The 14,846-nt window shown below is 50.7% G+C and overlaps 1 protein-coding gene across 1 annotated transcript; it reads right to left on the bottom strand.

Annotated features, from left to right (window-relative positions):
- Window positions 1-5,407: 5,407 nt before the first annotated feature.
- On the bottom strand, window positions 5,408-12,987 carry LOC138350500 (uncharacterized). Its single transcript, XM_069301520.1, has 3 exons — window positions 9,643-12,987; window positions 6,500-6,945; window positions 5,408-5,467 (listed from the first exon to the last, which is right to left on the bottom strand). Exons 1-3 carry the CDS (start codon window positions 12,491-12,493, stop codon window positions 5,408-5,410), a joined length of 3,357 nt encoding a protein of 1,118 aa, XP_069157621.1. The 5' UTR covers window positions 12,494-12,987.
- Between the last annotated feature and the right edge of the window lie 1,859 nt (window positions 12,988-14,846).

Genomic DNA, 14,846 nt, shown 5'->3' with positions numbered 1-14,846 from the left:
CAAAAGAGGAGGAAGAGGGTAGTGGTGCAAAGGAGGAAGAGGAGGGTAGTGGTGCAGAGGAGGAAGAGGGTAGTGGTTCAGAGGGGGAGGAGGGTAGTGGTGCAGAGGAGGAGGATAGTGGTGCAGAGGAGGAGGAGGGTAGTGGTCCAGAGGAGGAGGATAGTGGTGCACAGGAGGAGGAGAGTAGGGGTGCAGAGGGGGAGGAGGGTAGTGGTGCAGAGGAGGACGAGGGTAGGGGTGCAGAGGAGGAGGGTAGTGGTGCAGAGGAGGAGGGTCGTGGAGCAGAGGAGGAGGAGGAGGAGGGTAGTGGTGCGGAGGAGGAGGAGGGTAGTGGTGCGGAGGAGGAGGGTTGTGGTGCAGAGGAGGAGGGTAGTGGTGCGGAGGAGGAGGATGGTAGTGGTGCAGAGAGGAGGAGGGAAGTGGTGCAGAGGAGGAGGAGGGTAGTGGTGCGGAGGAGGAAGAGGGTAGTGGTGAGGAGGAGGAGGAGGGTAGTGGTGCGGAGGAGGAGGATGGTAGTGGTGCAGAGAGGAGGAGGGAAGTGGTGCAGAGGAGGAGGAGGGTAGTGGTTCAGAAGAGGAGGAGGATAGTGGTGCAGAGGAGGAGGAGAGTTGTGGTGCAGAGGAGGAGGGTAGTGGTGCAGAAGAGGAGGAAAGTGGTGCAGAGGAGAAGGAGTGAAGTGGTGCAGAGGGGGAGGAGGGTAGTGGTGAAGAGGGGGAGGGTAGTGGTGCAGAGGAGGAGGAGGAGGGTAGTGGTGCGGAGGAGGAGGAGGGTAGTGGTGCATAGATGAGGAGGGAAGTGGTGCAGTGGAGGAGGAGGGTAGTGGTTCAAAGGAGGAGGAGGATAGTGGTGCAGAGGAGGAGGAGAGTGGTGGTACAAAGGAGGAGGGTAGTGGTGCAGAGGAGGAGGAGGGTAGTGGTGCAGAGGAGGAGGAGGGTAGTGGTGCAGAGGAGGAGGAGGGTAGTGGTGGAGGAAGAGGAGGTTAGTGGTTCACAGGAGAAGGAGGGTAGTGGTGCAGAGGAGGAGGGTTGTGGTGCAGAGGAGGAGGGTAGTGGTGCAGAGGAGGAGGGTAGTGGGGCAAAGGAGGGGTAGAGTAATGGTGCAGAGGAGGAGGGTTGTGGTGCAGAGGAGGAGGGTAGTGGTGCAGAGGAGGAGGATTGTAGTGGTGAAGAGGAGGAGGGTAGTGATGCAGAGGAGGAGGGTAGTGGTGCAGAGGAGGAGGATAGTGGTGCAGATTAGGAGGGTAGTGGTGCAGAGGAGGAGGAGGGAAGTGGTGCAGAGGAGGAGGAGGGTAGTGGTGCAGAGGAGGAGGAGGGTAGTAATGCAGAGGAGGAGGAGGGTAGTGGTGCAGAGGAGGAAGAGGAGGAGGATATGGTGGAAAGGAGGAGGAGGGTAGTGGTGCAGAGGAGGAGGAGGGTAGTAGTGCAGAGGAGGAAGAGGGTAGTGGTGCAGAGGAGGAGGAGGGTAGTGGTGCAGAGGAGGAGGCGTGAAGTGGTACAGAGGAGGAGGAGGAGGGTTGTGGTGCCGAGGAGGAGAAGGGTAGTGGTGCAGATGAGGAAGAGGGTAGTGGTGCATAGGAGTAGGGAAGTGGTGCAGAGGAGGAGGGTAGTGGTGCATAGGAGTAGGGTAGTGGTGCAGAGGAGGAGGGTAGTGGTGCAGAGGAGGAGGGTTGTGGTGCAGAGGAGGAGGGTAGTGGTGCAGACGAGGAGGAGCGTAGTGGTGCAGAGGAGGAGGAGGGTAGTGGTGCAGAGTAGGAGGAGGGTAGTGTTTCAGAGGAAGAGGGTAGTGGTGCTGAGCAGGGGAAGGGTAGTGGTGCAGAGGAGGAGGAGATTAGAGGTGCAGAGGAGGAGGGGGAGGGTAGTGGTGCGGAGGATGAGCGTAGTGGTGCAGAGTGGGAGGCTAGTGGTACTGAGGAGGAGGAGGAGGGTAGTGGTGCAGAGGAGGAGGAGGAGGGTAGTGATGCAGAGGAGGAGGAGGGTAGTGGTGCAGAGGGGGATGACGATAGTGGTGCAGAGGAGGAGGGTAGTGGTGCAGAGGATGAGGGTAGAGGTTCAGGGGTGGAGGGTAGTGGTGCAGAGGAGAAGAGTAGAGGTCCAGATGAGGAGGTGGAGGGTAGTGGTGCTAGGAGGAGGGTAGTGGTGCAGAGGAGGAGGGTAGTGGTGCTGAGGAAGAGGGTAGTGGTTCAGGGGAGGAGGGTAGTGGTGCAGAGGAGGAAGAGAGTAGAGGTCCAGAGGAGGAGGAGGAGGGTAGTGGTGCAGAAGAGGAGGGTAGTGGTGCAGAGGAGGAGGATAGTGGTGCAGAAAAGGAGGGTAGTGGTGCAGAGGAGGAGGGTAGTGGTTCAGGGGAGGAGGAGAGTAGAGGTCCAGAGTAGGAGGTGGAGGGTAGTGGTGCAAAGAATGAGGAGAGTAGTGGTGTAGAGGAGGAGGAGGAGGGTAGTGGTGCAGAAGAGGAGGGTAGTGGTGCAGAGGAGGAGGAGGGTAGTGGTGCAGAGGAGGAGGAGGGTAGTGGTGCAGAGGAGGAGGGTAATGGTGTAGATGAGGAGGGTAGTGGTGCAGAGGAAGAGGAGGGTAGTGCTGCAGAGGAGGAGGAGGGTAGTGGTGCAGAGGAGGAGGAGTGTAGTGGTGCAGAGGAGGAGGGTAGTGGTGCAGAGGAGGAGGGTAGTGGTGCAGAGGAGGAGGAGGGTAGTGGTACAGCGGAGGAGGAGGAGGGTAGTGGTGCAAACGGGGATTAGAGTGTTGGTGCAGAGGAGAGAGTAGAGGAGCAGAGGAGGAGGCTAGTGGTGCAGAGGAGGAGGAGGGTAGTGGTGCATAGGTGGAGGAGGGTAGTGGTGCAAAGGAGGAGGAGGGTAGTGGTGCAGAGGAGGAGGGTAGTGGTGCAGAGGAGGAGGGTAGTGGTGCAGAGTTGGAGGAGGGTAGTGGTGCAGAGGAGGAGGGTAGTGGTACAGAGGAGGAGGGTAGTGGTGCAGAGGTGGAGGAGGGTAGTGGTGCAGAGGAGGAGGGTAGTGGTACAGAGGAGGAGGAGGGTAGTGGTGCAGAGGAAGAGGAGGAGGGTAGTGGTGCAGAGGAGGAGGGTAGTGGTGCAGAGGGGGAGGGTAGTGGTGCTGAGGAGGAGGAGGATAGTGGTGCAGAGGAGGAGAAGGGTAGTGGTGCAGATTAGGAGGAGAGTAGTGGTACAGCGGAGGAGGAGGAGGGTAGTGGCGCATAGGAGGAGGGTAGTGGTGCAGAGGAGGAGGGTAGTGGTGCAGAGGAAGCGAGGGAGGGTAGTGGTGCAGAGGAGGAGGAGGTAGAAGAGGGTAGTGGTGCAGAGGAGGAGGGGGTAGAAGAGGGTAGTGGTGCAGAGGAGGAGGAGGAGGGTGATGGTGCAAAGGAGGATGAGGGTAGTGGTGCAGGGGAGAAGGGTAGTGGTGCAGAGGAGGAGGGTAGTGGTGCAGAGGAGTAGGGTAGTGGTGCAGAGGAGGAAGGAAGAGGTGCAGAGGAGGAGGATAAGGGTAGTGGTGCAGAGCAGGAGGAGGGTAGTGGTGCAAACGGGGATTAGAGTTTTGGTGCAGAGGAGAGAGTAGTGGAGCAGAGGAGGAGGCTAGTGGTGCAGAGGAGGGGGTAGTGGTGCATAGGTGGAGGAGGGTAGTGGTGCAAAGGAGGATGAGGGTAGTGGTGCAGAGGAGAAAGAGGGTAGTGGAGCAGAGGAGGAGGAGGTTAGTGGTGCAGAGGAGGTGGGTAGTGGTGCAGAGGAGGAGGGTAGTGGTTCAGAGGAGGAGGGTAGTGGTGCTGCGGAGGAGGTTAGTGGTGCTGAGGAGGAGGGTAGTGGTGCAGAGGTGGAGGAGGGTAGTTGAGCAGAGGAGGAGGAGGGTAGTGGTGCAGAGGAGGAGGGTACTGGTGCAGAGGAGGAGGGTAGTGGTGCAGAGGTGGAGGAGGGTAGTGGTGCAGAGGAGGAGGGTAGTGGTGCAGAGGTGGAGTAGGGTAGTGGTGCAGAGGTGGAGGAGGGTAGTGGTGCAGAGGAGGAGGGTAGTGGTGCAGAGGTGGAGGAGGGTAGTGGTGCAGAGGAGGAGGGTAGTGGTACAGATGTGGAGGAGGGTTGTGGAGCAGAGCCAGATACCATAAACCACGACAACCTCGACCACCATTAACAATAACTACCACTACCACTAATCACAACCATCAGCCACCACAATTACCATCCACAGCAATCAACCACCACCACCACCAATCACAACTATTAACCACCACTAGAACCAACCACTACCACCAACAATAAACATTACCCACCACTGCCACCAATCACAACCTACCACCACAGCCACCAACTACAACCCAGCAACAATTCCACCACCACTACCATGGATTCTCCATTAAGTGAAAGTAATGAATAAAATGTTTTTAACCTACATTTTATTATGCTTCGATTTTATTTCTAATATATGTAGAAATATATTTTTAATATATTTTTACATTTTTTGTATATATTCCATCAATCAAGAAAACGATTTTTATGCAACATTTAAGGTTGCGACACGGTCTAAAAATTGTTTAGCCAAAGTTGTGCAGTAAGTTGTGGCAACTTATTTACAACCACACAATAACGTAGCTAATACATGAAAACAAACGTTGTCACACCTGGCTACTCTCCCGACCCACACCTGTAGATGAGAGGGAGCACGGAAGCCCACACCTGGCTACTCTCCCCACCCACACCTGCAGAAGAAACGCCACACCAGCATATTTTCCTCATCCAAACCTGCATATCAGAGTAAATACTGAATTCTACAGCTGGGACCACTGCCAGCGCCCACTTGTAGATGAGACGGAACAGTAAACCAACACCTGTCTCCTTCACACCTGACTACTTTCCCCACCCACACCTGCAGATGAGAGAGAAAACTGCAGTATACACCTGGTAACTCTCCACCCCCACACCTGCACATGAGAGGGAACACTGATGCCCACACCTGCTACTCTCCCTCCCCTCACCTGCAGATGGGAAGGAACACGGAAGCCCACACCTGGCTACTCACCCGACCCACACCTGCACATGAGAGGTAACACTAAAGCCCACACCTGGCTACTCTCCCCACCCACACCTGTACATGAGAGGGAACACTAAAGCCCACACCTGGCTACTCTCCCTCCCCACACCTGTAGATGAGAGGGAACACGAAAGCCCACACCTGGCTACTCTCCCCACCCACACCTGCACATGAGAGGGAACACTAAAGCCCACACCTGGCTACTCTCTCCACCCACACCTGTCTATGTCACACACTCATGCCAAAGAAAACTTATATCAAGTAAATCTAGCTTGTATTAAGCAAGACAATGTTGGGCTAAATATTGATCAGTGTTATCTTATAAGCAGTGAAGCTTGCTTAATGAATATTCTTGGTCGCTAAACCGTGCTCAAAGTTACTCAAGAAGAATTATAAGTTCTCTAATTCATGACTTTTAATGTAAAAATATTTTTGAAACCACTGGAAGCACTGTGAATTAAACAACTGAGTTACAGATATTCACGTGTTAAAATGTAGTCAATACGTACTGGTGAGACGCGTGTTAAAGAACCACAGGAAACTATACCCTCCTCTTGAGAAAGGACACAGCTGAGCCGCCAGGTGGCAGCACCAGTCTATGGCGGGGTCGTCATCAGTGAGGCGCCGCCTGATGATCAGGCGGAGCGTCCTTCCCTGGTACGGCAGAGTGTCCAGGGTGTCCGGGTCCACATAGCCCGTGTCGTCCTGGGTGTCCGGATCCACGTAGCCCGTGGCGTCCAGGGTGTCCGGGTCCACGTAGCCCGTGGCGTCCAGGGTGTCCGGGTCCACGTAGCCCGTGGCGTCCAGGGTGTCCGGGTCCACGTAGCCCGTGGCGTCCAGGGTGTCCGGGTCCACGTAGCTCGTGGCGTCCAGGGTGTCCGGGTCCACGTAGCCCGTGGCGTCCAGGGTGTCCGGGTCCACGTAGCCCGTGGCGTCCAGGGTGTCCGGGTCCACGTAGCTCGTGGCGTCCAGGGTGTCCAGGTCCACGTAGCCCGTGGCGTCCAGGGTGTCCGGGTCCACGTAGCCCGTGGCGTCCAGGGTGTCCGGGTCCACGTAGCCCGTGGCGTCCAGGGTGTCCGGGTCCACGTAGCCCGTGGCGTCCAGGGTGTCCGGGTCCACGTAGCCCGTGGCGTCCAGGGTGTCCGGGTCCACGTAGCTCGTGGCGTCCAGGGTGTCCGGGTTCACGTAGCCCGGGGTGTCCAGGGTGTCCGGGTCCACGTAGCCCGGGGTGTCCAGGATGTCCGGGTCCACGTAGCCCGTGGCGTCCAGGGTGTCCGGGTCCACGTAGCCCGGGGTGTCCAGGGTGTCCGGGTCCACGTAGCCCGTGGCGTCCAGGGTGTCCGGGTCCACGTAGCCCGTGGAGTCCAGGGTGTCCGGGTCCACGTAGCCCGCGGCGTCCAGGGTGTCCGGGTCCACGTAGCCCGTGGCGTCCAGGGTGTCCGGGTCCACGTAGCTCGTGGAGTCCAGGGTGTCCGGGTTCACGTAGCCCGGGGTGTCCAGGGTGTCCGGGTCCACGTAGCCCGGGGTGTCCAGGATGTCCGGGTCCACGTAGCCCGTGGCGTCCAGGGTGTCCGGGTCCACGTAGCCCGTGGCGTCCAGGGTGTCCGGGTCCACGTAGCCCGTGGCGTCCAGGGTGTCCGGGTCCACGTAGCCCGTGGCGTCCAGGGTGTCCGGGTCCACGTAGCTCGTGGCGTCCAGGGTGTCCGGGTCCACGTAGCCCGTGGCGTCCAGGGTGTCCGGGTCCACGTAGCTCGTGGCGTCCAGGGTGTCCGGGTTCACGTAGCCCAGGGTGTCTGGGTCCACGTAGCTCGTGGCGTCCAGGGTGTCCGGGTCCACGTAGCCCGGGGCGTCCAGGGTGTCCGGGACCACGTAGCCCGTGGCGTCCAGGGTGTCCGGGACCACGTAGTCCGTGGCGTCCAGGTTAATGCCTGAAGACATACACTGAGATACAGTCACGGTCGTTACTGGTATGTTCTAAGATATAACAAGAAGACATACTGAGCCATCCACTCACCTTACTGCTGGGTTTATTACCTGATGACAAGTCCATATTTTGGACAGTATTAATAGCATCTAAACTATGTATTAATAGCTTTTAAAAGCCACGGTCAAGGTCATCTGTATCAATGGTCAAGGTCACCTGTATCAATGGTCAAGGTCACAGTCAAGGTCATCTGTATCAATTGTCAAGGTCACAGTCAAGGTCATCTGTATCAATGGTCAAGTTCATCTGTATCAATGGTCAAGGTCATCTGTATCAATGGTCAAGGTCACAGTCAAGGTCATCTGTATCAATGGTCAAGGTCACAGTCAAGGTTATCTGTATCAATCGTCAAGGTCACAGTCAAGGTTACCTGTATTAACTGTCAAGGTCATCTGTATCAATGATCAAGGTCACAGTCAAGGTTATCTGTATCAATGGTCAAGGTCATCTGTATCAATGGTCAAGGTCATCTGTATCAATGGTCAATGTCATCTGTGTCAATGGTCAAGGTCATCTGTATCAATGGTCGAGGTCATTTGTATCAATGGTCACAGTCATGGTCATCTGTATCAATGGTCAAGGTCACAGTCATGATCATCTGTATCAATGGTCAAGGTCATCTGTATCAATGGTCAAGGTCATCTGTATCAATGGTCAAGGTCATCTGTATCAATGGTCAAGGTCACAGTCAAGGTCATCTGTATCAATGGTCAAGGACACAGTCAAGGTCATCTTTATCAATGGTCAAGGTCATCTTTATCAATGGTCAAGGTCTCATTAGAAGGTCATATAAACTAAGTCAGGGTCACAGTGAAAGGTCATCTGGACCAAGTATCAAGGTCACAGGGATAGATGGGTCACCTGAATTAAGGATCAAAGTTACGGAAGGTCTAATTAACCAAGGGATCAAGGTCACAGTGAAAGGTCATCTTAAACAGGAATTAGGTCACAGTGAAAGGTCATCTTGAACAGGAATTAGGTCACAGTAAAAGGTCATCTTCAACAGGAATTAGGTCATACTAAAAGGTCATCTTAAACAGGAATTAAGTCACAGTGAAAGGTCATCTTAAATAGGAATTAGGTCACAGTGAAAGGTCATCTTGAACAGGAATTAGGTCAGTGTGAAAGGTCATCTTGAACAGGAATTAGGTCACAGTAAAAGGTCATCTTCAACAGGAATTAGGTCATACTAAAAGGTCATCTTAAACAGGAATTAAGTCACAGTGAAAGGTTATCTTGAACAGGAATTAGGTCACAGTGAAAGGTCATCTTAAATAGGAATTAGGTCACAGTGAAAGGTCATCTTGAACAGGAATTAGGTCATACTGAAAGGTCATCTTAAACAGGAATTAGGTCACAGTAAAAGGTCATCTTGAACAGGAATTAGATCATAGTGAAAGGTCATCTTAATAAGAATTAGGTCACAGTGAAAGGTCTTCTTAAACAGGAGTTACGACACAGTGAAAGGTCATCCTGAACAGGAATTAGATCACAGTGAAAGGTCATCTTGAACAGGAATTAGGTCACAGTGAGAGGTCATCTTGAACAGGAATTAGGTCACAGTGAAAGGTCATCTTGAACAGGAATTAGGTCACAGTGAAAGGTCATCTTGAACAGGAATTAGGTCACAGTGAAAGGTCATCTTGAACAGGAATTAGGTCACAGTGAAAGGTCATCTTGAACAGGAATTAGGTCACAGTGAAAGGTCATCTTGAACAGGAATTAGGTCACAGTGAAAGGTCATCTTGAACAGGAATTAGGTCACAGTGAAAGGTCATCCTGAACAGGAATTAGGTCACAGTGAAAGGTCATCTTGAACAGGAATTAGGTCACAGTGAAAGGTCATCTTGAACAGGAATTAGGTCACAGTGAAAGGAGATCTGTACCACGAGTCAAAGTCAAAGTGGTAAGTCATCTGAACCAAAAGTATGGCGTCGCTAAATACTTCATGAAATTATTTATGCACAAGAATATATACAGCAGCGGAATGTTTCGAAAATTTATTATTCATGGAGTAGTCGCCCTTAATAAGTCTATATTTGTAATCAAAGTGGAAGGTTTGTCACCCTTAGGGTGACTATATTTGTAAACAATATAAGGTGTTGGTCACACTTAAGGTGACTATACTTGTAAACAATATAAGGTGTTTGTCACCCTTAAGGTGACTATATTTGTAAACAATATAAGGTGTTTGTCGCTCTTAAGGTGACTATATTTGTAAACAATATCAGGTGTTTGTCGCTCTTAAGGTGACTGTATTTGTAAACAATATCAGGTGTTTGTCGTCAATAAGATGAATATATTTTTAAACAATATAAGGTATTTGTCGCTCTTAAGGTGACTATATTTGTAAACAATATAAGGTATTTGTCGCTCTTAAGGTGACTATACTTGTAAACAATATCAGGTGTTTGTCGTCCATAAGATGAATATATTTGTAAACAATATAAGGTGTTTGTCTCCCTTAAGGTGATTATGTTTTTAAACAATATAAGGAGTCTTTCGTCCATAAGGTTGTAAACATATATGTAAACAATGTAAATCAGAATTACTATATTAAACATGACGAATGAAGCCCTTTGCGTAATTTTGGTATTAATAAATAACCCTAAAAATTATGGTGGAAAATATGAATATTTACCAAGACGCTGCAGGTGAGGAAGGTGAGGCAGGTGACGGCTGAGGACGGTCAGTTGCTGTGGTGTGAGGTCCAGGTGGAGGCTCTTGAGGGTGTGAGGCAGGAGGGGTATGGCTGCCTCAGACAAGTCACCACGAAACTTCTCTAATTTACACTTACTGCCGGGGGCTGTCAGCCTCTCCAAACATTGTTTTGATTTATCAATATTTCCGTCTTTGCTGTCTAAACTATAGTTAAGAACTAAGGATATGGTTACCTTCATTTTTGCCAGCACTGACAGTGTAGACAGACACTGCTTTAGTTGGGATGTATCGTTTATGTTTAGGTAAATGTTCTTAGGTGTCACCTTCTTAAGAACAAGCGGCAGGACAACCCACGAATCAACACTCTCTATTCTCCACTCTTGTTCTGTACGCAGCTTCTCACACACGGCTCGGATGACGTGCTCACTCCCGCGGGACTCTGCTACATGCTTCAACAGCTCGTCAGTCTCAGGTGTAACCATCTTGCACAGGTCAATTATGTGAGTAATGAACCTGTGCTCTACTCTCCGGGCACACAGCACCCCGGTAGTGCTGACTAAAATGTTCTGCCATCTGGGGCGCTTCCTAAACTCTTGTAGCACGGCGCTAATATCAAACTTTGACCCTCTCAGGTGATCTCCCAAGGAGCGTTTTTCCTTACGTACAACATCCACCAAGAGGTCAATGATTGTAGAGCTTTCCCCTGACACACGGTGTGATGCTGGATCACCTCGGTCTTGCTCAGCCCTCAACAAGAGATCGACCAGCCCCCTGCTGGCACAATACTCCTGGTATCTGGCGTGAAAATAGCCAATCACCCACACCACAACATCCACCAAGAGGTCAATGATTGTAGAGCTTTCCCCTGACACACGGTGTGATGCTGGATCACCTCGGTCTTGCTCAGCCCTCAACAAGAGATCGACCAGCCCCCTGCTGGCACAATACTCCTGGTACCTGGCGTGAAAATAGCCAAACACCCACACCACACTGAGGCCCCGACGGTAGCTGGTTCTTGTGAAATAGTTGGACAAGACCTCCTCCTGCGGCAGTCCCAGAGTGTCACACTTCTCCCTAATCTCCGCTTCTGTCTCCGGCCAAAGGTCGTACTCCTTCCTCTGGATCCCTCTTAAACTAATCTCTTCTAAGAACCTCAAAAACTTTTTCACATTTTCGTCACATTTTCTTTTGGGTTCGGTCACGTGTTTGTCTGTGAGTCTGGACACTAATTTGTTGGTTATGAAGTCATGAATCTTCTCGTAGACTTGAGTGTTTGTGGTGAGGTTGTTAAATTCTTCTGGAGCCTCGACACACAGCAGCGCCAACAAGGTCAAGGTGAGTGGAGTGTTGAGGTACTCACCCAGGAACTGACTCATCTGCTCCAGCTGCTGGGTAAACCTCCCTGTGATGACACTCCGTTGGCTCTCTTCCTCCACCAGCACCTTGATGGTTCTCTCGGCGAACTCCACGCGACGTTCTGGAGTGATGCCCAAGACGAGGATGTTGCAGCGAGGTCTGGTGTGTGGGACGAGCTGTGACAGTTGTTGGTCCCACCCCGGCCGTGTGGTTATCACCAACCTCACATCCTTGCCAGGCAGGTGCAACAGCTCCTTCACCAGCCTTCCTGAATGGTCGTTAACCTCGTCGTAGCCGTCAATCAGGACTAATATATTTAAGCTCAAGCTTATCTCCTTAAACAGCTGGAAGTCGACACCAGAATCACTAAGTGTTTGAGGCAGTAACTGGCGGAGGAGATCATCGAAGGTATTAAGATGTGAGTCCCTGCACTGTACATAGAAAACGAGGTCCACAGTGCCCAGGTGACGTATGGCAGCAGGTTCCTCTACCCACTTCTCGAGGATGAGCTTAAGTAAAGTTGTCTTGCCCATACCACCTTCCCCCGTCAGGAGGACACACTGAGGGACTCTACCGTCCTCTCGTCTCATACTCAAGATGTGTTCATAATCTATATCCTGACCCTTGGCAGCGTGGGAGGGTTTTGTGCTATCCTGACCCTTGGCCGCATGGGAGGGTCTTGCCCCTATGACGGGATCTTCAAGGAGTCGTAGTCGTGTAAAAGCAAGAGTTGGGTTGTAGTTAATGTTGAGGAGGAGCCAGGGTGCGGGAACAATCTGGTACAGCAGTTTATACTCGTCAGTTAGCTCCTGCTTGCTCATCTGCTTAACCTCTTCTGTGATGTGGCTTTTGAACATCTTAATCTCCTGGCGGAGCTGAGGCAAGTACGCCACATCTGAGGGTTCCAGCGGCTCTCTGACCTTCGCTAGCAGACCATCAATATACTTATTGACATCTCTGGTCACGTGGTCCACATCCTGGCTGTTTGTCCCACACCGGACGCCGGCCTCAGCCAGCATCTTGGCCAATAAGTCACTGAGCTCCGTCAGTGTTGACGTAAGATCTTGCTCTGACATTCCCACATTATCATGGGCCAACGTGTTTCGGTGTTGCTTCAGGCTGTAAATGAGGTGTTCAGGTGATGGTCCCTGAGGCCCTGGAGTGGTCCACGTGGGGTCATTCATCTCAGCCAGACCACACACACGTTGCAGGAGTTTATACAACAGGGTGATGTCAAAAGTAGCCGCGTCAGAAGAAGCTTCGAGTTTATCCCTCTGGTGATCATCAAAGACACGCCTGTACTGAGCATTGGTGTACCCCAAGTCCTGAGTGAGGCAAGTCACTACTGGGAAGGTGCCCCGGTACGACCACATAAACACACTAGCTAGCGCGTCTCGTCCTGCCTTCGTCACAGCCAGTCCATACCGCAGTCTGTTCACATCTTCCAGTTGGATAACAGGACTCGAGGCCGCCATATTGGGCCGTATGATTCTCACCTCACACAACTGTTGTCAAGTTTCACACAAGCAGTAAATGTCCCACGCTGGTTTTGTTATTATATTATGTTTAAAAACATAACATTGTTTCTCACTGTCGGAGACGGGCAGCTTGTTAGGCTTGTGTGGGCCTTCCTAAGCCAACGACAGACCTTCCTCAGGATGCATCCCTCAACAGTTGACTAATTTCCAGGTTAATGTTTACTGCTAGGTGAACAGAGGTATCAGGAGGCTGAGCATCTCACACTGCCAGGGAATCAAACTCGGATCTAATCGGTGATGATCCGACTGCATTAACCATAATACAGTCACTTAATTGACCAAAAATATAAGTGATTTCCAAATAAACCAAATTTTACAAAATGTGTTCACATGTTAATGCAATATTCGGTTCCAGCTTTATTTGTTATTTTCAATTTGTTCTTTAACTAGTTAATTTCTTCTGTCTTTATACTCTTCAGATTTCTGTCATCTGGAAGAACAATTTAACGTTATTAAAACAAGATGTTAGTGTTAAACATTGGGTCAGAAATACATTTTTGAGATCACTAAAACAAATAAAATTCCAAAATCTGCCTCCTGCATTTTGTTTTATTTTATAACTTAAAACTTGTCAATATTTTGACCTAACTCCTGTGATCATTGTGGTGTTGGCTTCTGGTTTAGGTAGAGTAATGGTGCTCATTTTCTCACACAGAAATATACGGTGTAGCATTTAGTAATGTTATTCTCTGCCTTTATCTTGCTCTTGTAAGGACCTATTTAGATTATGCAGTTCAGTTTGGTCAACATACAATATACTGGACATAATTTGACTAGAACCCATAAAGAGAAGAATGACAAAGTTGATCTCAGGAATTAGAAATCTCCCTTATTAAGAGAGATTAAGGAAGCTATGTTTACACATTCTTCGGAAAGTATAGTTGATATTATTGATGTTGTCAAAAGGATGAAAAGTTATATTGAAGGTAGTAATAATAAGTTGTTAACTATATCAACACAAAATAGAACATGAAATGATAAATCTGTATCAATAAGAAATAATGTTTGCTTCTCTGTCTATGCGAGCTAGAAGACCCTACTCAGGGAGCTAGCCTCACCTAATTTCTAACAGTAATTCCTGCTGGGTATGTGCCTAACAGGGAATGGCATATATGTAGGGAGTACAACTTTAAAGAGTACCAAAGCTACCCCCCTACCACGAACTTTGCTATATCATATTAATTAGGCTTTGAATTATTTATTTATTTTCTTGCAAGGGTTCCCAGCTGAGCTTCTGTGTAGATCGCCCTCTCCCCCTCCGCTCTCTTGTGGACAATATTCACAGTATAATATTAACAACTTACATGGAGTTTACTACAAGTAAACTTCCGTCCCCTGAGAGTCTCTTATAGGAGCAATGATGGAGGGCCGCGTAGAGGCTCATCATATAAAATGGCCTCCTAGAGGCACATAAAATGGCCGCCTAGAGGCACATAAAATGGCCGCCTAGAGGCACATATAATGGCCGACAGGAGGCACATAAAGGGCCGCCTAGAGGCACATAATGGGTCGCTTGTAGGTAAATAAAGGGGCCGCCTAGAGGCACACAAAGGGCCGCCTGGAGGCAAATAAAATGGCCGGCTAGAGGCAAATAAAACGGCCGCCTTGAGGCAAAAAAAATGGCCGCCTGGAGGCTCTTAAAATTGGCCCCATAAAAGCCCATAAACGGGTCGCCTACAGGCACAAAAAAGGCCTCCTAGAGGGACATAAAATGGCCGCCAAGAGGCCAAAAAAAGTCCGCCTTAAGGCACATAAAATGGCCACCTGGAGGCCCAAAAAAAGGCCGCATAGAGACACAAAAAAGGGCCGCCTTGATGTACATAAAGGGCCGCCTAGATGCACATAAAGGGGCCGCCTAGAGGTGCATAAAGGGGCCGCCTAGAGGTACATAAAATGGCAGCTTAGAAGCCCAAAAAAGGGCCGCCTAGAGGTGCATAAAGGGCCGCCTAGAGGTGCATAAAGGGGCCGCCAAGAGGTACATAAAGGGGCCGCCTAGAGGTACATAAAATGGCAGCTTAGAAGCCCAAAAAAGGGCCGCCTAGAGGTGCATAAAGAGGCCGCCTCGAGGCACATAAAGGGGCCGCCTAGAGGTACATAAAGGGGCCGCCTAGAGGTGCATAAAGGGGCCGCCGAGAAGTACATAAAATGGCAGCTTAGAAGCCCAAAAAAGGGCCGCCTAGAGGTGCATAAAGGGCCGCCTAGAGGTACATAAAATGGCAGCTTAGAAGCCCAAAAAAGGGCCGCCTAGAGGTGCATAAAGGGGCCGCCTCGAGGCACATAAAGGGGCCGC

The sequence above is a fragment of the Procambarus clarkii genome, chromosome 46 (assembly GCF_040958095.1).
Source record: "Procambarus clarkii isolate CNS0578487 chromosome 46, FALCON_Pclarkii_2.0, whole genome shotgun sequence".
NCBI lineage: Eukaryota > Metazoa > Arthropoda > Malacostraca > Decapoda > Cambaridae > Procambarus > Procambarus clarkii.
This window is presented reverse-complemented; position numbering and strand designations above follow the sequence as displayed.

Bases quoted from the DNA above. Each gene is read 5' to 3' on its own strand.
- LOC138350500 (XM_069301520.1), bottom strand. From the start codon at position 12,493: ATGGCGGCCTCGAGTCCTGTTATCCAACTGGAAGATGTGAACAGACTG. The intron at 6,946-9,642 runs GTAAATATTCAT...GTATGTCTTCAG, and splicing joins TCCTCACCTGCAGCGTCTTG to GCATTAACCTGGACGCCACG. The intron at 5,468-6,499 runs GTGAACCCGGAC...TTTAATTCACAG, and splicing joins CCCTGGACACCCCGGGCTAC to TGCTTCCAGTGGTTTCAAAA.